Source organism: Ictidomys tridecemlineatus, chromosome 13 (genome assembly GCF_052094955.1).
Source record: "Ictidomys tridecemlineatus isolate mIctTri1 chromosome 13, mIctTri1.hap1, whole genome shotgun sequence".
Lineage (NCBI taxonomy): Eukaryota > Metazoa > Chordata > Mammalia > Rodentia > Sciuridae > Ictidomys > Ictidomys tridecemlineatus.
In genome coordinates, this window is record NC_135489.1 from 98,816,796 (window position 1) to 98,835,853 (window position 19,058).

The following is a 19,058-nucleotide window of genomic DNA, read 5'->3' on the forward strand; positions in this document are numbered from 1 at the left end:
GGAATAATCTAGCAGAATTCATACTTATGTTCTCAAAAATGGATGAGGAACTTTCCATTGTTTAACTGTTCATGATTAAAGAATTGTGACAATTATGTCAAGTAGCCCATCGGTTATACTCAGGAGTAAACAACTTTTAACTTGTTAATTTGCTTAACATTAACAATTGTTTTTAACAATTCAGATAAAAAGTATGTGTTGGAACTTAAAGTAACTCTAGCATCTATACAGCTAATGAAAAGTATGCTTTGATTTTCAAATGATTAGAGAATTTGAAATTTTCATAATAAAAACAAGAGTCAGATGCATTTTAAACTTGTCTTTAAAAATTAGTATCACGTTTGTATTTACTTGTTTTTAATTTATTTTTTAGTTATAGGTGGACACAATGTCTTTATTTTACTTTATGTGGTGCTGAGGATCAAACCCAGTATCTCACGCATGCTAGGCGAGCGCTCTACCTCTGAGCCACAACCCCAGCCCGTGTGTTTATATTTATATAACTGAATTTAACTAAAGAATATAAGTCCTGGGAGTCCTTACATAGAATCATATGCCTCTTGTCATTAGTCCTGGAATTCTGTTTGTCTTTTTTAACGTAAGCACAAAACTGTATCCATCCTCTAACCCCAATATTATCCATAATTATAATGCACTAATAAAAACATTGATAAAAATGTATCCTATTAAGAAAAATGAGCAGAATTTGACCATCAGCCTTAAAGACCCGAAGGTGGCTTTTCAGTTTTGCATTTCAAAGACACATTTCCTAAGATGATTAGACTGAGATGTGTCCCCAAATTTCTCATTAAAACCCACTTTTTTTCTTCCTGTTTTACTCAACACATACATGGGTAATTGAGATATTTAAAAACATTTCTCTAAATACTCATTTCCTAGGGCCCCCCAGAGAGAACAGGAAGACAGAAATTCTCCAGGCACATCTTTTGACTTGGCAGTGCCAAGCCAGCAGGCTACATCACCGAGAAAGGGTGTCCATGTGGTTTTAGAGGGACAGATTTTACACCTTTACTGTCACATGAGAGAAGATTCCTTGTGCAGATGACGTGTGCTTCTGTGCATCTGAAACAACCCTAATACTGACCCACAGCCTGGAATGACTGTGGCCATTCCACTGGAGACCACTGGTAGCCACGCATGGTTTACTGCAGCCAGTAGCTCTGAAGTTGACTGGCTGCCATCGCGATTATGTTCTCACCTATATGACTACAGCTGCCTCACTTGAAAACACCTTTCAAGAACCTGACAGTGAAAATCAGGATCTTGATAATAAACCGGAGGACACTTACGGTACTGGGAAACCAGGAGACTCGGAATTAGCTTATCTCTCTGTGCCATAAGAGCATTCTCTTTTTCCCCTACTCTTGTTCACTTCCAAATTCCAAGCACTTTAATTAAAAAAAAAAATGTCAAAAATATTTTCTGTTTGCAGTTAAACCTAAACTGTATAATATCAGGGACCATAACTTATAATCAAACGTGACTTTTAAATCATTTCTATGGAATAGGCTATCATCACCTGAATTGATGAGATTTAAAAATTCCAGTTTCTCTTTGGAAAGTCAGAAGCTCAGGTAGCTGGTGCCACCTAGTGGTGCCCAGCAGCTGTGTTCTCTGTTTTGAGTGTTGGCAAAATGGGGTCAAAGGAACTGTCTGCATTTCCTTTAGGCCTTGTTGTTCTCTATGGAGAAAAGATGATAGTGTTGACCAGGGCAGAGTAGATTCCCCAAACATAAAGCAGAAGGAAGGTGGCGAGGCATAGCAATGCTCACCAGCCATATGTTTTTTCACTAAAATCAACATTTCATTAAATGTCACGCAATAATAGATACCTTCATGATTCATCATCATGCCTTTGTGTTCACTCCGTACAGAGGCCTCAGATTGTTCTCGTCAGCTGAGTTTTGACTTCCCAGGTTTAAGCTGCTGTTGTGTTTGGCCAGATGGCCTATTGACCCCTTAGGGAAAGGTGGGACTTGGATTTGTATCATCTTCATCATAAAATGGACATTGCTTTCTTACCTGACTCAGTGGGAACCCCCCGTTTCTGCCACAGAATGTTCTGCCAAGTGCGGTGCCATCTTTTGTTCCAAACGGATCAGGCTCCAGAAAGCAGGGGGTGCTGGGGATGAAGGCATCCAGATAGGAGAGAGCTGGCGTGGTTGATGGAGGGACTCGGGGCTCTCTGTGGCTGAACCCTGAGGCCTCCTCCTCACAGGGTGGTCTGTGTGGGGCAGCATAGAATCAAGCCCTGAGCCACCTTTGCTGAAAACATGGAGCCCGAATTTCCAGAGGAGAGCCCCAGTCTGTTTCCTTGTCCATAATAAGCCCCGAAAGACAAGGAGCGCGTAACACACGGCCGATCTGAGTCTGAGGTACTCACGGGCAGGACTTTAGACTCCCCTGGTCCATCAGTACTGATTCCTACTTAGTCCTTATACACTGTATTCTTTCCAGCATTTTTTTAAACAATTTCACCTGTGTTTTAAGACTGTTTCCGCAGGATTTCTACGTTAGGTATTTGCACTGTGATTTAGTTGTAACAAGTCTTTTTGAGGTCCCTTGCTCTGGAGAACATTCTACTGGGCAGAGGCTGAAGCCTCAGGATAGTGTCCTGAGTGAGCAGAAGACAGTAGTTCTTAAGGCAAGGATCCATGGTCCCTTCCTCCCTGGTGGCCTATCCTGGGGCATCCTTTAACTCTGTGTCTGTTCCAGTTTTGCCTTGGGATCTAGAATTTTCCTATAGGGAAAATCAAAGTTTTCGAAATTATTGTAAATGTTAACCTGAAAAACAACTTTTTTTAAAAAAAGTATTCCAGCTTAGAGTTTGTTTGAGGGAGGGAACTCAGCAGGAAGGATGGAAAACAGGGTAATTGTATTATAAATTGGAAGTGAAGTCATATACAATGTTTGAAAGAGGCAGATTGTCGTTTGGAATAATCTGTACCTACTCCCCTCTATTAAAGTCTGGAGAGAAAACTCGTTTTAGCATCAATATTAGGTTACACTTGGCACCTCCCATTTATAAGGAGTGATTTTCTTTCACCCACCCATCCATCCACTCACGTGCTTGTTTAACACATTTTTATCGAGCACCTATCATGCATATGGCAGACACTCATGCAGGCAATGAATAGTATACCTCGGGAACTTTTGTCATTTTTGATATGTCACAGTTCTTTTAAACAGTTCATAAGAATGCTGGGATGATGCAGGAGAACATAGATCTGATGATCTCCCTCTGACAGATAAGACCTCATGTCCTTTAGCCTCACCACTGCGGGAGGCCATGCCCTCAGCAGGAGAGGAGGACATCAAGACGCAACGAGATGCACAGCCAGGTGGCCCCGTGGTACATTATGACCGCATTGTTACACGTTGGTTTCTGAGCCTATAACCAATAAGGCAGATGAGGATTTAGTATGTCCTGTAAGATAAGTGACGGTGTAATGTGAAGCTTCAGTGTCTCTCTGTTTCTTTAAACTTCTCCCAAATCTGGTGTTATCTCATTTCTTCCTGGCCAGTGTTTGGGATAAATAAAGTTGCTACTCAGTTCATACCAATGGGGAGTAGGGAGGGATTTGGATTGTGGATTTTCTGTGAACTAAATTTAGTAGCAATCACCTTGATTTTTTTTTTAAAGAGAGAGAGAGAGAGAGAATTTTTAATTTCCGGTGGACACAACATCTTTTTTATTTGTATGTGGTGCTGAGGATCGAACTCAGTGCCCCATGCATGCCAGGCAAGCATGCTACTGCTTGAGCCACATCCCCAGCCCAATCACCTTGATTTATCTTAAAGGTGAAGATGGGTCAGGAAATTCAGGATAATGTGTTCAAGAAGGAGAGTCCTTAGGAATATAAGGAGTAGATTTTTTCCCCATTTATTTCATGATGCAAATTGATGTTAATCAAATGCGTATTATTCAAGTTTGTAATGACCCGCCAAGCTTTGCTTCAGATGGGCTGCTGTTACCTTCCTTCAGGTAATCAAAAAACATTCCTCATCTCACAGGACCCATAGCTTTGCGATGGCCCGGGTTGGTGGCAGCCAGACTTTGGGACCTGTAGCTTCCTGGCTAGGGCTATCTGCCAGCATCCACTCAGATGGTGCTAGATGTCCCCTGTGGCCACAGAAGCAGGTGGCAATAAAATGTACCTGCATGCCTTGGCCTTAGGAAGTAGATGGTAGCAGCTGGCGGGTATTGAATTTCCCTTTTAAAATAGCTTCCATGTAAAATAAGACCAGAGAGACAGAGTTAGAGCAGGAAAATGAATCCAAGGGGAACATGAGAATCCTCAGCATCTTTTGGTAGATGGGAAACTGATGTGAAAAGCCACAGAAGTGGGGAGGGAATTCTAGCTGAACAGAGGGGATGGTCTCCCTATACCCTCTGAGACCCCAGCCGGACCTGAGCTGCAGGTACTCCTTCCAAGATCCAAACAGTCGCTGGAAAAATGAGATAACCCTTTTCATTTTCCTTTCCGTTCTTCTGAATTCTTTCCTTTGTCTTCCCTGCATAAGTTCAGCTGTGATTGTTGGAAAATAAAAAATACTCAGACCTACCTGAGTGTGTGTCAGTGAAATAAGTGACATGGGGTCATCTATGTGCTTCAGGCCTCCCCGTCCCCCAGGACCCGGCCAGAGAGCGCTGCGTCCTTCAACCCTTATGAGCCAGAACGAGGACACTGGGCTGCGGAGCGAGGTGAGAAACACACTTTTATTCTCTGGACATTCGCAGAGCAAAGTGTATGGGCACTTGTAAGTGGGTAGAGTTGGCTCCAAAGTGCAGCGCGTGGTCTGTAGTTGTGAGAAGATTGTAGCAGCGATGTCATGTGTCCGTGAGCAGGACGGGCCTGTTGAGTGAGATAGTGTGCTGCCATCAAGACCCTCTCCATAAACTGGCTGCGTGGACGACATCACGAGTCTTCTTCCGAAGGTCTCCCCTTGGAATTTGGCATCGACTCTATTTGCAGTTCTGAGAGGGTCATGTTCTTGGAAAGCCCCGTGTGTCCACTGTTAGTTTTGAAGAAGGTCCAGTCGGGGTGTGGGGATGGAGGAGACGTGTGGGCCGCTCGTCTTCCAGGTGTGTGGAGGGAAACTCACTCTGTGGGGCCGTGAGGAGACCCAGTTCCTGGAGAGACCCCCGTCATGGCCTGGCCTCAGAAGTGGGGCCTTTGGAGGGTTTCCTTGGGTCCTCTAGGTGTCCATCTCCAAGTTTCTCTTTTTGTGAATGAACTTGGAGTCTGTTTCATGCTGTAAAAACACCGTGAGGCAGTGCTTTAGAATAATGAGAACCAGTTATATCCCATTTCATTAACTTCTGTAGTCGGGATTGGACCTGCCCCATGGGGTAGACTCAGGCTGGACCCTGCAGGTGGTGCAGGGCAAGGCCAGGGCGGCCCGTCTCGGTCTCCCCCGTGTACTAACTAGAGGTCCTCTTGGTTTGGTCGCTGTGAGTGGGCTGCTGTGGACTGTCTCACAACACGGTGGCCTCAGAACACCTTGCACGTCACCTCAAGACTTCAGGAATGAGCTTTCCCACAGACGAGGCAGAAGTCGTGTGTCCTTGGAAGTCACACGCGTCACTGCTCCTGCGCTCTGCGAAGGAGCGGTGACCTAGGCTGCACCTCTCAGCAGGCAGGATGTCCCATCACTGTCAGACCTAATTTAAAGCCACCGCAGCCCACTGTTTTATCTGGGGTTGAGGACCCTTTCCTGATTCAGTTCTCTGTCACACCCTCCGTTCCCACGGCGACCCAAGGGCTGACCCTCACAGGGAGTCCCACCTCAGGGTTGTGTCTCCGGCCTGTGTTGCAGGTCCCCAGATAGAAGCCATGCCCATGGACACAGAGGTGTACGAGAGCCCCTATGCGGACCCCGAGGAGATCAGGCCCAAGGAGGTCTACCTGGACCGAAACCTGCTCACGCTAGAGGACAAGGAACTGGGCTCTGGTAACTTCGGGACCGTGAAAAAGGGCTACTACCAAATGAAAAAGTAAGTCGCGGTGCTCCATTACGCTATCATCCTCCCCCCATGAGCAGACGTTCTAGAAACTTCTAAGAATACATCGATGATATTCGTTAGTCCTGAACTTAAGATCCAGCCTGACATGGCCGAGTTCTCTACACATCATAAAGTTTGCTTATTTCCGGTATTCTTATAATGAGAGCATCCATTACGGGTACTAACTCTGGGAGTAGGAACGATTTCAGTTTTAGTACACACGCCTTATAGAAAATCAGGGAATGGAAATAAGCAAATGCGCGAGAACAGCATCTTCATACCCAAACACGACCACTCTTAACTACACTTGGTTATGTGTGTTTTTTTGAAGTTTAATATGCACCTGTATACACACATGAATCATCTTATTTAAATAAAACAACAGTATGGCGTTCTCGCTTATTTGGGGGGATTTTATAATGTGTCTCGATTTTCTTACCTAGAAAATTCTTAATTCCAAATACCATGAGGACAACTTGTATTTTTTTTTCTTTCTGGTGTAATTGAAAATCACAATGTACCATAAATGAGTTAAAATTCCTACGTTACTAAAATGACTTTGCATCTTAATTGATCTTTAGAAGGAATCCCACATAGAATGTCCCGTAAAAATACTGATTTCTAAAGTCCTTTGAGACAAGCCCTCTCTTCAGATAGGTTAAAACATTAACACAGGTTTGATAGGGTTCATTGTTTCATTGTATTCTCGATGGAAGAAATTTTGGTAAAAGTGATGTTTTCTTGAGTAGGTAATTTGCATGATTCAAAGATCAAAAATATAGATGAGGACTAGGGCTGAAGCTGGCCTAGCACACGAGAGGCCCTGGGTTTATCCCCAGCAATGTAAATGAGAAAAGAAAAACATGTAGGCAAAAGCACACACAGAAACCCTTGCTTCTGAGGCTGCCCCTCCATATGTGTATGTATATTCATGTGCATTTACCATATGTGTGTACATATGCAGAGCATATGTGTAGGGGGTATATATATATGTATGTATGTATGTATATATATACACATTGTCCACGATGCTTATTTTTATATATGTATATAATCACGATCTTTTTTTTAAAACTGAATATTAATTCTCATGGATTTAGGCACACATTTTTTCAACTTGTTATAGTTGGCCATATTTAAATTCCTTGCTTAATGAAGTATTAACATAGACATAGGTGCCTAATTCCCACTAGAGGGTGTGGGGAGGGAAGAGGCTCTCTAGGTTAATTGGGGGCAAATAGCATCTTCACCATACTGAGTCTTCTAGTCAGTAAGCACGGACATCCTTCCGTGAATAATGAAGAATCACAGTTTTGTTTCCTCCTGTCCAATCCTTGTGTTTGTGTGTGTCTTATGTATTAATCAGGAACCGTAAAGCAATGCCTGATAAAAGGGGGCAGTAGCCTGGCCACTGATCCAACAGAGAAAACTTCCTGTATTTTACCATTAGGAATGATGTTAGCTATAGGTTTTAGCTGCTCTCTATGAGAATAAAGAAGTGTTCTCTTATTCCTGCACTTCTCAGAGTTTTCTCTAAGAATGAATGTATGCCGGATTTTACTGAACACTGTCCCTCCACTGAGACCACCATGTGGCCTGTCTCCTTTATGGTGTTTATATGGTGGATGACACTGATTGGCTTTCGAAGGTGAAACGCACCTTGCATTCCTGGAATAGACTCTCCTTGTCCGTTATTTGTTCATTATATATTTCCATAAGTTACTGAACTTAATGTATTAATATTTCTCTTAGAATTTTTACATCTGTGTTCATGAAGGATCTCAGTCAGTTTGTTTTCTTTTCTCGTAATTATCTGATTTGGGGCATCAGAGTAATGCTGGCCTCAAAATGAGTTGGGGAGTTTCCTTCATCTAATATTTTTCTGGAAGAGTTTGTTGGTTCTTCCTTAAACATTTGCAAGAGTTGAAAGATTTTGGCTTCTTAATTTTGACCCCTGCCTCACACCATACACAAAACCAGTTCCCAATGGGTGGTAGACCCACATGTGAAAAGCAAAATGATCAACTGTCTAGAGAGGGCATGAAGGGGTAGCTCCATGTCCGCAGGAGGGCCCGGGGGGTTTTCTGGGGTGCTCTAATGTTCTGAACCCGTCTGTGTGAAAGCGACCACCGTGGTCAACTACCGACATTCCCCGAAGTTACAAGTGCTTTTCTCTCTAGTGTGTCAGAGTGAGTCTCCTGTTGTTTTTTTTTGATCTATTTTATTGGATAGTTCTCTCTTTATTCTTCAGTTTGGGGGCTCAACGAGATACTTCCCATCCTCCTGGGAATCGTATCACAGAGAGGTGCAGTTTTTCAAATCACGTACAATTAAGTTCTCTTATTTTATTGAAGCCTCACTCTATTAGAATATTTTCAAGAGTTCAACATGATCTAGGTGGTGCTTTTTGTTAGAATATTTTTAAAAAATCTTAATTTTTGCAAACTAAGTTGAAGATTGCTTAAAATTAACAAATTTCAGATGGAAAAAGAAGTATTTTTTTCCCAACTGTGAGCTTTAACAATGTGTGTTTCATAATTCTGCACTGAGAAATTCATTTTCCATTGTTATTAAGGGAATCTTATGATCACATGATCTTGATTGGTAAATCACAAGATGTTACAGAAATCCATGTATATCATGGTTGGTTTTATGTAGAGGCTCTTTAAATATTTTACCATTTCGGGGTTTTGCTTGGTTTGGGGCATTCTTTAGCATGGGGCCCCACCATTATTTGTAAGTAATGTGGTGTTACTCTCTTCATCTATAAAAGAGCGTGGTTAGAAGACTAGGCGTTCATCACATGGCATTATAAGATGCGCTCTGTTACAGATTTTTTGGTTTTGTTTTTTGTACCAGAGTTTGAACCCAGGGGCTCTCAACCACTGGGCTACATCCCCAGACCTTTTTTAACATTTTATTCTGAGACAGGCTCTTGCTAAGTTGCTTAGGGTCTCACTAAGTTGCTGAGGCTGGCTTTGAACTTGCAGTCTTCCTGCCTCAGCCTCCCAAGCCACTGGGATGACAGGCGTGCGCCACCAGGCCTGGCTGTTGTAGGTGTTTGCATAACATCACTTCTGCACAGGAACCATGCTTCATGGAAGGTAGTTTTGTAGACAGGAGTCATTCTGCAAAGTTCCCCACAGGTTGCGCCCTGTTTTTCAGAGTGGTGAAAACAGTGGCTGTGAAAATCCTGAAAAACGAGGCCAATGACCCCGCCCTGAAGGATGAGCTCTTAGCAGAAGCCAACGTCATGCAGCAGCTCGACAACCCCTACATCGTGCGCATGATTGGCATCTGTGAAGCCGAGTCCTGGATGCTGGTCATGGAGATGGCAGAGCTTGGTCCGCTCAACAAGTATCTGCAGCAGAACAGGTATGGCAATGGGCCCAGAGGCCAAGATGCTGTGCCTGGAGGGACAGGGCCCCTGCTGACCCCAGAGCAGCCTGAGCTCTGTGGGAGACCTCGCCCTTTGCACCTTCCCACGGTAGTCGATGCTCAGAAACCTCGAGAGAGGAGGCACAGTCTCTGGGTCCAGTTACTTAGAGATGATCTGTAATCCACCCATTTTTGTTCTCCTTTACTCATTCTCTACCCACACTTCCGGTTCAGCAGTAGAATCAGCCCCTCAGATGATTTGGACAAGAAGTCTGCCCTCGCTGGGCAGAACATGACCACACCTTTAAGCTGCCTTCCTTGCAATTCAGAGCATGCTGTGAAAATCACACCTATTGAATATCAGGAAAATGGAGTTCCATCTGGAAGTGCTGTTACGTTAACAAGGTTGCCTCTGCTGCCTCTGTGTGAGATTAGGGAATGCAGGAGGAGTGAGGGTCACCGTCCATGGTTCCTAACAGCAGCCTTGTGGTTTTCAGGCACGTCAAGGATAAGAACATCATAGAGCTGGTTCATCAGGTTTCCATGGGAATGAAATATTTGGAGGAGTGCAATTTTGTGCACAGAGATCTGGCTGCAAGAAACGTATTGCTGGTCACTCAGCATTATGCCAAGATCAGCGACTTTGGGCTTTCCAAAGCACTGCAAGCAGATGAAAACTACTACAAGGTAGGAATGAGTCCCCGATGTTCAGAACAGCAGGTTGTCAAAAGCCCAGAGGTAAATCAACCTCCTCTTTATTTTATTACAGTAGGATTTGAAGAAGAAGATTCCCTAGTAACCATGCCAAAATTTTCTTATCAAACTCTGATTCTAGGGGGCTGGGGTTGTAGCTCATTGGTAGAGCACTTGCCTAGCACGTGTGAGGCCCTGGGTTTGATCCTCAGCACCACATAAAAAATGAATAAACCAATAAAGGTATTGTGTCCATCTCAACTAAAAAAATATTCTTTTAAAAAAACTTTGATTCTATTTTTTTTAAATGGAAATACTCAAATATGTCACACCTTGAGATTTACTCAAATTAGTCTCTTTCGAATTATGTTCCATGGAACAATACTCAATGATTTGTTTTGAAAAAGAAGGATGGAGTTCCTTCACTAAATTAGCTTTGAGAACTATGGGCTGGACAGGTTGATTCTTGTTAGGTTTCCCTAAGCCCTTTTATTTAACTGATGCTCAGAAGAGCGTTTTTCCTCTGCTGTTTTTCTCAAACCTGATTCACGGTGTATCTACTAACATCTAATGGAACACTGTTCCAGAGCATCTGGTATGGATCTATTTCAAAACAGCCCTTAACGTACACATATCTGCACCTATGTCAAAGAAAGCAGATGAGAAATATCATATAAATCCATCATCTCCACCCAAATCATCATCTGTGTCCAGATCAGGGCCCATGTCTTCCCACTAAATATGTGGAAATTGTTGGTATCCATTAGAATTAAAGTGTAAGAGATAAAAATAATAAAATCCTGGAAATCAAAAATCAAGGTAATTATGTGAGAGTGGAAAAGAAATAGACCCCTTGGTTTGTTAAGGCAGAAATCACGCAGAATTGAGGATGGACTCTCAGGAAAACATCAAGTGATGCCCAGGCCTAAGTGTGTGTTTGGACTTCCTAAAAACCCATTTCACAACGACCATTCCTGCTTGCCAAGGTGACTTCACTCCTGACTGTCACCCTTCTCATGCCCTCAGATGAACTGATAACTAAAAGAAAGGAACAAGTCCCATCTTCACAGGAATGCAGTCACAGCCTACTCAGAGGGTCTGTGTTGACCAACTGGAAAGTGTAACAGGACTTGTCGCCGAGTTATTGGGACAAGTGTCACAGAAGGATCGACTCTTTAGGTTCCTAGAAATGTCCAGGGTTCTCATAAATAGAGGAGGCGCCCTGATCTGTCAATGAGTGAGTGTCAGAACACAGGGGACGGGGTGGCTCCAGACACAGGTTAGGGGGGTGCCGTGGAATCTTCCCTGAGCTGCACCACCTGCATAATCAGAAAAGCCCCCCTAGAGGACAGTGCCCACCCATTCACCCTTTTCCTGAGAGGCAGCACGTGACTCCAGGAGGTGGCCAGGGGATGGCGGATGTCAGTTATCTTGGGAACAGAAGCAGGCACTGGTTGACCTTGCCTGCCCCAGGGAGAGTATTTGTGACTAGCACCTGCTCCCACACAGCCCCGTCCTTGTGCCTTTGCTCATAAAGCAGCTGCCCACGGGGGTGCACGTAGGACCTGAGCAACCTGAGACAGGTGTCAGCGGGAGCCCATCTGAAGGCCCAGGGGAAACAGCAAAGTGAAGTGCAGTCTGGAAGGAAGGGCACCAGGACACAGGGCAGAAGGAAGAGCCTTGTAAAGCAGGCATCAAGTTGGAATGCCATGGCTAATAGAAGAGAGGACAGCCAGTTGGGAACAGTCCTAAAGGAAGACATGGAGAAATACACATCAGAATATGAATGCCGTCCTCAGTATCTACTGCTGCTGCCTCAAAGACCACTGCAAACTCCGTGCAGGGAAAGACCAGCCAGCGCCCATTTACTGATACTAAACTGGCCTGGCTCAGTGGGGACAGGGGGTTTCTGCCCCGCCCAGTGACTCAGTTCACTAAAGGAGCTGGGGATCCAACTCCATGGTGCTCATTCGTACAGCTAGAGACTGACTGACCACAGCCTGTGGCCTGGGACCTCCACTGGGCTGTGGGCCGGCACGCTTCTGTGTAGTGCCTCCTTGTGGCCCTTGGGCTTCCTTGCAGCATGGCGGCTACAGGAAGCTGGGTCACTTTTCCCTGCTTCTGTTGGTCACTGCAGCCATAGCTCACCCAGATTCAGGGGACAGGTTTTCTATTTTGTTTTCCCTGCAGAGCCTGTTTCTTGTAAGTTGCTTTTCTTTTCCGTTTTGATTCGTTCTCTTTTAATCGTTGAAGCTTTCTGCAAAGATCTAGTAACCTGCTTGTGCTTGGATGGGTCCCTTGAGAAGAAGAGCAACATACAACTGGTGGTCGATTTTAAAACTGCCACAGAGATTAGATATAAATGTACAGTTGAGGAGCAAACCAGCAGATCTCTGAGAATCAGAGAAGGAGAAAAAGGAGGATACTCAGAAGTCAGGACCCTGTTAGAAGCAGTGAGAAAGGACCCAACACCACTGAAAAGACAGAGATAGGGAGGATTTTTAAGAATATTTATATTTATTCTAATAATCGAGTTCAGGAGGCCATAAAGCTGGCAAAATAAAACATAAAAGAATCAAGAGTTAAGTCAGATCACAGAGAAATGACAGGAATGGAGGCACATGGGCTCCCCAGTGCCTGGGGAGCCGCGCATGGCAGCCTGCTCCGGGCGGTGTCACAGCTGTATTCACAGTGCCCTAGATCCACAGCTCCCCACAAGGGCAAACATAAACACTCAGTGTTGTGCACTCTAGCAGGATCGGATCTGTCACAGCAAATCCCTGGAAACCATCTTGTGTCCTCTCAGTAGGAATCTGGCTCCGTGAGTCCTGACAGCTTCTTAGGAAGCACACACTGCAACTTTCAGAAGTGACATTATTTTGCACGAGTCAATCTAGAGCTGTGTCCAAGATGCATGGTTAAGTATGGAAATTAAAAGTAAGGTACAGAATACACATGCCCTAGTTTTATTACCAAAAAATACATATTACCCGTTTATGCTTGTATCCAGCTTGTTCTTGAAAGATACACCAGATCCTATCAAAGTTGCTTGTGTCCGTAGAGAAGCTGGAGCTAGTAATGGAGAGAGACTGACTTTTCAGCATGTTTAGGATGTGTTAAAGGTTTACCTGGTTATTGGTTCAAAATTCAAAATGAACTTGAATTAGCACACCTCACTACATGGTTCACAACCTTGAAAATCAGAAAATGTAAAAATAATGCATCACACGATTAAGACAGCAGTATAGTTGGTTGTGTAGTTTTGAGAAGTCTAAGGGTATCCTACCATCTCCATAGTGACATCCCCAGATGGCTACTGCTGACCTACATCAGTGAAATGAAATCAATTTTCACTGAGAGCATGTCCCTCTCACCACCCCGGGGAGATTTTGTTCCTATGAAAGGGAACATCAGGGAGTGATAACAAGACTCAACAGTGTACCATACTAACCCCAAACCCTCCAGGGCTTCCCTGTGCACAGTTTTGATCTTCTTAATACTACTGGATTTTTTTTTAATTAGGAAGTTTAAAGCATTTAATCTCCATTTTTTAAATGGCACAGCAAATAGCCTATGCTAAAATAATTAGCATTGGCTTAAAACTACAGACCAACACGTAGTTGCAGTTGAACATGCTTGTGAGCAGCCCGGTGTTGGCATGCAACCTTGACCTGACACTCAGGCTGGGCTGGTCCATTGCCAACTTCATGCTCCATGAAGCCGTGTGCAGCCAAGAGGTGAAAGAAAAAGACAAGACAAGAGAAAAAGAGTGAGCAGTTTGACAGTTTGACCCAACCAATTCTTAAAAATATATATTTAAATCTAAAATTAGTGCTTAACGTTTTAAGATTTCATAGGATTTAAAAAATCTATTTCAGAGCTAAGGACATGGCGGAGTGCTTACCTGGTATTCATGAAGGCCTACGTTCAATCCCCAATATCACCAAAAAAAAAAAAAATTGTCTTTTCATTCCAAATGTACACACACACACACACACACACACATGCACAGAGCATTGTGTGAGTCATAATCTTCACCATTTTAAAAATTGTGTTAAATGCATGTAACATAAAATTCACCACTTAGCCATTTTTAAGTGCATTGTTTGGTCATGTGCTCATGTTGTACAACTGACCTTCAGAACTCTCCACATCTTAAAACTGTATCCATTAAACGACTTCCCACTCTCCCCTGTACATCTCCTGAATATGGCTTCTCTGGGTCCTTCTGAGTAAGCAGGATCATACTGTATTTGCTGTGTGGCGACTGTCCTATTTAATGTGAGGCTCGTGGGTTTCTCCCGTGCTGTAGCAGGCATCAGAATCTCCCTCCTTTTCATAGATGAATGTCTGTGCAGATGACATTTGGCTCGTCCACCTGTCTGCTGATGGTCACTTGGCTTGTGTCCAGGTTTCCGCGAATGGGGATAAAACCCTGGTTCACGTGGCTTTTCTCTCCATCTGCTTTGTGTTCAGGCCCAGACCCACGGGAAGTGGCCCGTGAAGTGGTATGCCCCCGAATGCATCAACTACTACAAGTTCTCCAGCAAAAGCGACGTGTGGAGCTTCGGCGTGCTGATGTGGGAAGCCTTCTCCTATGGGCAGAAGCCCTATCGAGTGAGCCATCCATGTCCACACACTTCCTTCCTAAACTATGTGGCTTACAGAAAGGATAAGCACCACATTATCTGCCCAAGAACCTGCCAATCGTGAACTCTGGGCACCCTGAGTCTCTGCTTACCTCCTGACAGTGGTTATTAACATGACCTCAGTGTACACGGACCTGAGAGGAACGGTGTATTTTCTTCATGTCACACATATAGATAGGCATAAAATATCCAGACCATGTTTCCCTAGAGCTAAAATATAAACCATGACTATCGACAGTAACACATTTACAGTCCGTTTACACTTCTCAGATTTTTTTTAATCAAAGTGTAATATCAAAAGTATACGGATCCTAAAATTCAGCTCAGTGAGTTTTCACAAATGAAGCACACATGAAACCAGCCCCCAGAGGAGGAAATAGAGCAGAAATCCAGAATATCCTCATGTTCTCATCAGCTTTTTGTGGTGGTTGTTTCGTTTTTGTCGCTGTGATTAAAATACCTGACAAGAACAACATAGAGGAGGGAAATTTTGTTTGGGGCTCACCAGTTCTGAGGTTTCAGTCCACAGATGGCTGACTCCACAGCTCTGAGCCCAAGGTGACGCAGAACATCATGGCAGAAGAGCATGGTGAAAGAAAGCAGCTCAGAACATGGGAATCGGGGAGCAAAGAGAAAGAGAGAGAGTTCTGCTCACCAGGGACAAAATATGAACCTCAAAGGCACACCCCCAGTGACCTGTCCCCTGGGTACACCCTTCCTGCCTACAGTTACACCTCAGCAATCCCTATTGGTGAATTAATCCATGGAGAAGGTTAGGACTCTCATAACCTCATCATTGCACCTCTGACCGTTCTTGCATTGTCTCACACATGAGCTTTTGGGGGATACTCTGTAGCTGATCCATAACACCCCATTCCCTGTTCCCCACATACAGCTCTTGCCCCAATCTGTGTACTGGATCTAACTCCTAACCTCATAGATGATATGCCCCTGGCTTGTGACTTACATCACTGGCACCACACAGCCCATACTCGTTGGTGTCTTGGGCGGTGAGGTGGTTATTTGGGTTTGTTGGTTAACACTGTGTTTCAAAGGCTCCTGTGTCTTTTGCATGTCTTAGGGGATGAAAGGAAGTGAAGTTACCGCCATGCTGGAGAAAGGAGAGCGGATGGGGTGCCCTCAAGGGTGTCCCAGAGAGATGTACGACCTGATGAACCTGTGCTGGACCTACGAGTGAGTACCCAGTACTGCTGGCACCTTACCCAAGAGCTGTGGAGGGTGGTGGCATCACTTGGCATGAACAGGAAGCACAGATTCTACCTTGCCATGCATCAAGATATGCCCTTTCCTAAACAACAATAGGGGAGGGCCAGGGACTGTCCCCTTTAAGATACAGTCGGATGTGCCTTAGCGACATGGACATGTTCTAGGAATGCATTGGGGGTGACTTTTGTCTTTGTGCTAATGACATAGAATGTGTTTACAGATGTCTACAGTGTCACCAGGAGGTATGATCTTATGGACCACTAGGTGGCGTAAGGGATCCTGGCTTCTGCCATGTTGGCTGCCCCATCTGAGAGCACCCCTGGTTCTACAGTGTATTAGGAGATTCTCCTGATCACAGATGGGTTCAGTGTCGGGTCCAGCAGAGCATGGCTCAGGGTCATCACATAACATTCGCAGGCTGCCTAGCACAGGCAGAGTCAAAAGTCAATCCCTAATTCTGGGTGCAATGCATTTTCCTTCCCTGATTACCTCCCACACAGCCCCTGAGCAGAATTCAGGTGCATTCAAAAAGCTTGAATGGCACCCGGGAGCCCCAGGGCATGCTCTCTAAGAGCAATCTGTGGGCCCAGAGGCCACGGTTTGAAGGGCTATTAGCTTCTCAGGAACTGCTGTTGAAATGTTTGCTATTCCAAAGATATTGGCAGGACCATTTATTTTGATGCCATTTGACAAAACTACCCATCTTGGGTTTTGCAGAAACCGCTCTTATAATGGAGACTCTCGGTTCTTGGGCATGTTCTGTGGTTGTTCCCGTGTGTCTAGACTGAACGAGGTGGAACTGCAGCCGTCTCGAGTCAAAATGGTTAAATGAGGACAGTTGTCTACCACTTAACCTCAAGTTGTAGTTTACCTACTGGGCAACTTTAACCACTTGCATTATAGTGAAAAGTATTGCAAAATGAGAAAGATAACTTCTAATCAAGGATAGTCTCAAGGTTGTAAGAAACACAGTCACCCCTCAATGTCAGGGGTTCCCCATTCACAGGTACAGCCAACTGGCAGATCAGATTTCTATAGATGGAAAATATCATGTCTGCACTGAACATGTACAGACTTCTTTATCTTATTGTTATTCCTTAAACAACAAAGTCCGACTATTCCCATAGTAAATACAATTTACATCCTATTAGATATTGTAAGTAATTTAGAGGCAATTTGAAGCATACAGGAGGACATGCCTAGGTTATATGCAAATACTGTACTATTTTGTAGAAGGGATTCAAGCATCCTTGGACTTTGGTGTCCTTGGGGGTCCTGGAACCAATTCCATGTGGTAGGACTGTACTCCTAAGGGTTCTGACCTCTGCTCCTGTTACGGAAAGCAGAGATAGCTGTAGATGTCTTCTTAGAGATCAAGATTGCAAAAAACCTTAACCCGTAGTTTACTTACTTCAGCACCTCACTGGCTCAGAGAAAGGCCTTGCCCTGTTAAGATTTGCAATAGAGAATGCTTGGGTCTTTGTCTCAGCCATGAAAAGAGGGAAATTTTGCTGGTCCTGGTGATGCTCCCTGTCATCCCAGCAGCTAGGAGGCTGAGGCAGGAGAGGGCAAGTTCAAAGCCAGCCTTAGCAACTTAACAAGGATCTAACCACACAACTTGGCGAGATCTGCCTTTGAAAGGGTAGGAGGGAGGCTGGGGATGTGATTCAGTGGTTAAGCACCCCTGGGTTCAATCCTGGGCACCCAATAAATGGGGGAAGTTTCAGTAAGAACCCATATAACATCCCCTATCGGAAAACTGGTACATGTTCAGCAGGAGTGTGGGGAGGAGAGTTGCAGCTATGTCCATAGTTTCGGACTTCAGAAAATCGAGCCAGACACTACCTACCTGCACCACCTTCACCTGTGAGGTGTCTTCAGACACGTGGCGGGCATCACCAGGAGATTCCAAGAACTTAGGGTCTAAAAGATTCTGAGTTCTAGTAAAAATCTTCCTCTAACTTCAAAGTGGACATGAATCCCCCGGGGATCTTGTAAAAGTGTAGATTTGGGTTCCGCAGGTGTGGAGTGGGATCAGATGGGATCCATTCCTCACGGGCTGGGGATCACCCCGTGATGGGCGCAGAGACCGTAGGGGACCACCGGAGGGCGCAGCTGCTTGAAATCTGGGCCTGCGAAGGCCCCAGCTTGGAAAAGGCTTTTCACAGGCACCTTGACCCCCACCCGGTCTCTTCCCCTTCCAGGGTGGACAAAAGGCCCGGGTTCGTAGCAGTGGAGCTGCGGCTGCGTAATTACTACTACGACGTGGTGAACTAACAGCCCAGTACCTGCCCACCGCTGCCTTCAGTCAGGAGCCATCTCAGGAGCATGTATTCATAGGCACCGATTTCCAGCCCTTCCATCTCCGGCTGCTGGGGGAGAGAGCCGCCCCGGGGGGACCTGCTGGTGACTTCGTAAGCAAAACCTGTCCTAGGACTCACCAACCGCCAAGCAAGCGGGGTCCCACAGGAAGACAGAGGACATGTCGGCTGGAGGGGCTGCCAGACTGGTCCTGTCCTTTGTCGGGGTGGATCTTGTGCCGACGGATTCTCGGATGTTTCTAAATTCCTTTTGGGTCATTCCCGTTCTTGGGGTCTTCGGGGTCGCAGAAAGCCCTGGAGACCTGAGGGCAGGGCCCCGTGGCTCCCACCCAGTTGGCACTGACTTCGGAAATGAAGGAAGGGGAGGGACCGGCAGAGGAACCGACTTCCCCTAAAACAGGACTCTGACAGCCCAAGACGGGTCCTGGGCCAGAGAAAAGCTGTCCAGGTGAGAAAGTGCTGGCTGGGAAGCCTAAAAAAGAACAATGTCTAAGCATGTAGCCAATTAACGAAATAACACACCAGTCACTGACGATCATAAGCCCAGGTATGGCTTCTGCTCTCTGTTATGGGACAGAAGCATCATCTGGACGAGAAATGAGGACCGTGGGGTACATCAGCTGAGGTTACGTCTTCTGAAGTCCTCTCCCCTGCAGGTGGTCTTAAAATGGTTCTTCTGTGCTGTGATGGAGACTAGTGGATGAAGTTCCGCGGGGAGATTGCATAGTGGTGTCGGGCTGCCCTCACCCCGTGTCCCATCGG

The 19,058-nt window shown here is 45.1% G+C and overlaps 1 protein-coding gene across 2 annotated transcripts in view; it reads left to right on the forward strand.

Annotated features, from left to right (window-relative positions):
* Syk (spleen associated tyrosine kinase) overlaps positions 1-18,801 on the forward strand; it is an 85,381-nt gene extending 66,580 nt beyond the window's left edge. For both annotated transcript variants that reach the window (XM_078030669.1, XM_078030670.1), the window contains 7 exons: positions 4,639-4,726; positions 5,842-6,019; positions 9,194-9,403; positions 9,904-10,093; positions 14,576-14,716; positions 15,830-15,942; positions 18,180-18,801. In XM_078030669.1, coding sequence (XP_077886795.1) covers positions 4,639-4,726; positions 5,842-6,019; positions 9,194-9,403; positions 9,904-10,093; positions 14,576-14,716; positions 15,830-15,942; positions 18,180-18,252 — 993 coding nt within the window. In that variant the 3' untranslated portion in view covers positions 18,253-18,801. The remainder of the gene's footprint in view (positions 1-4,638; positions 4,727-5,841; positions 6,020-9,193; positions 9,404-9,903; positions 10,094-14,575; positions 14,717-15,829; positions 15,943-18,179) is intronic.
* Positions 18,802-19,058: the final 257 nt, after the last annotated feature.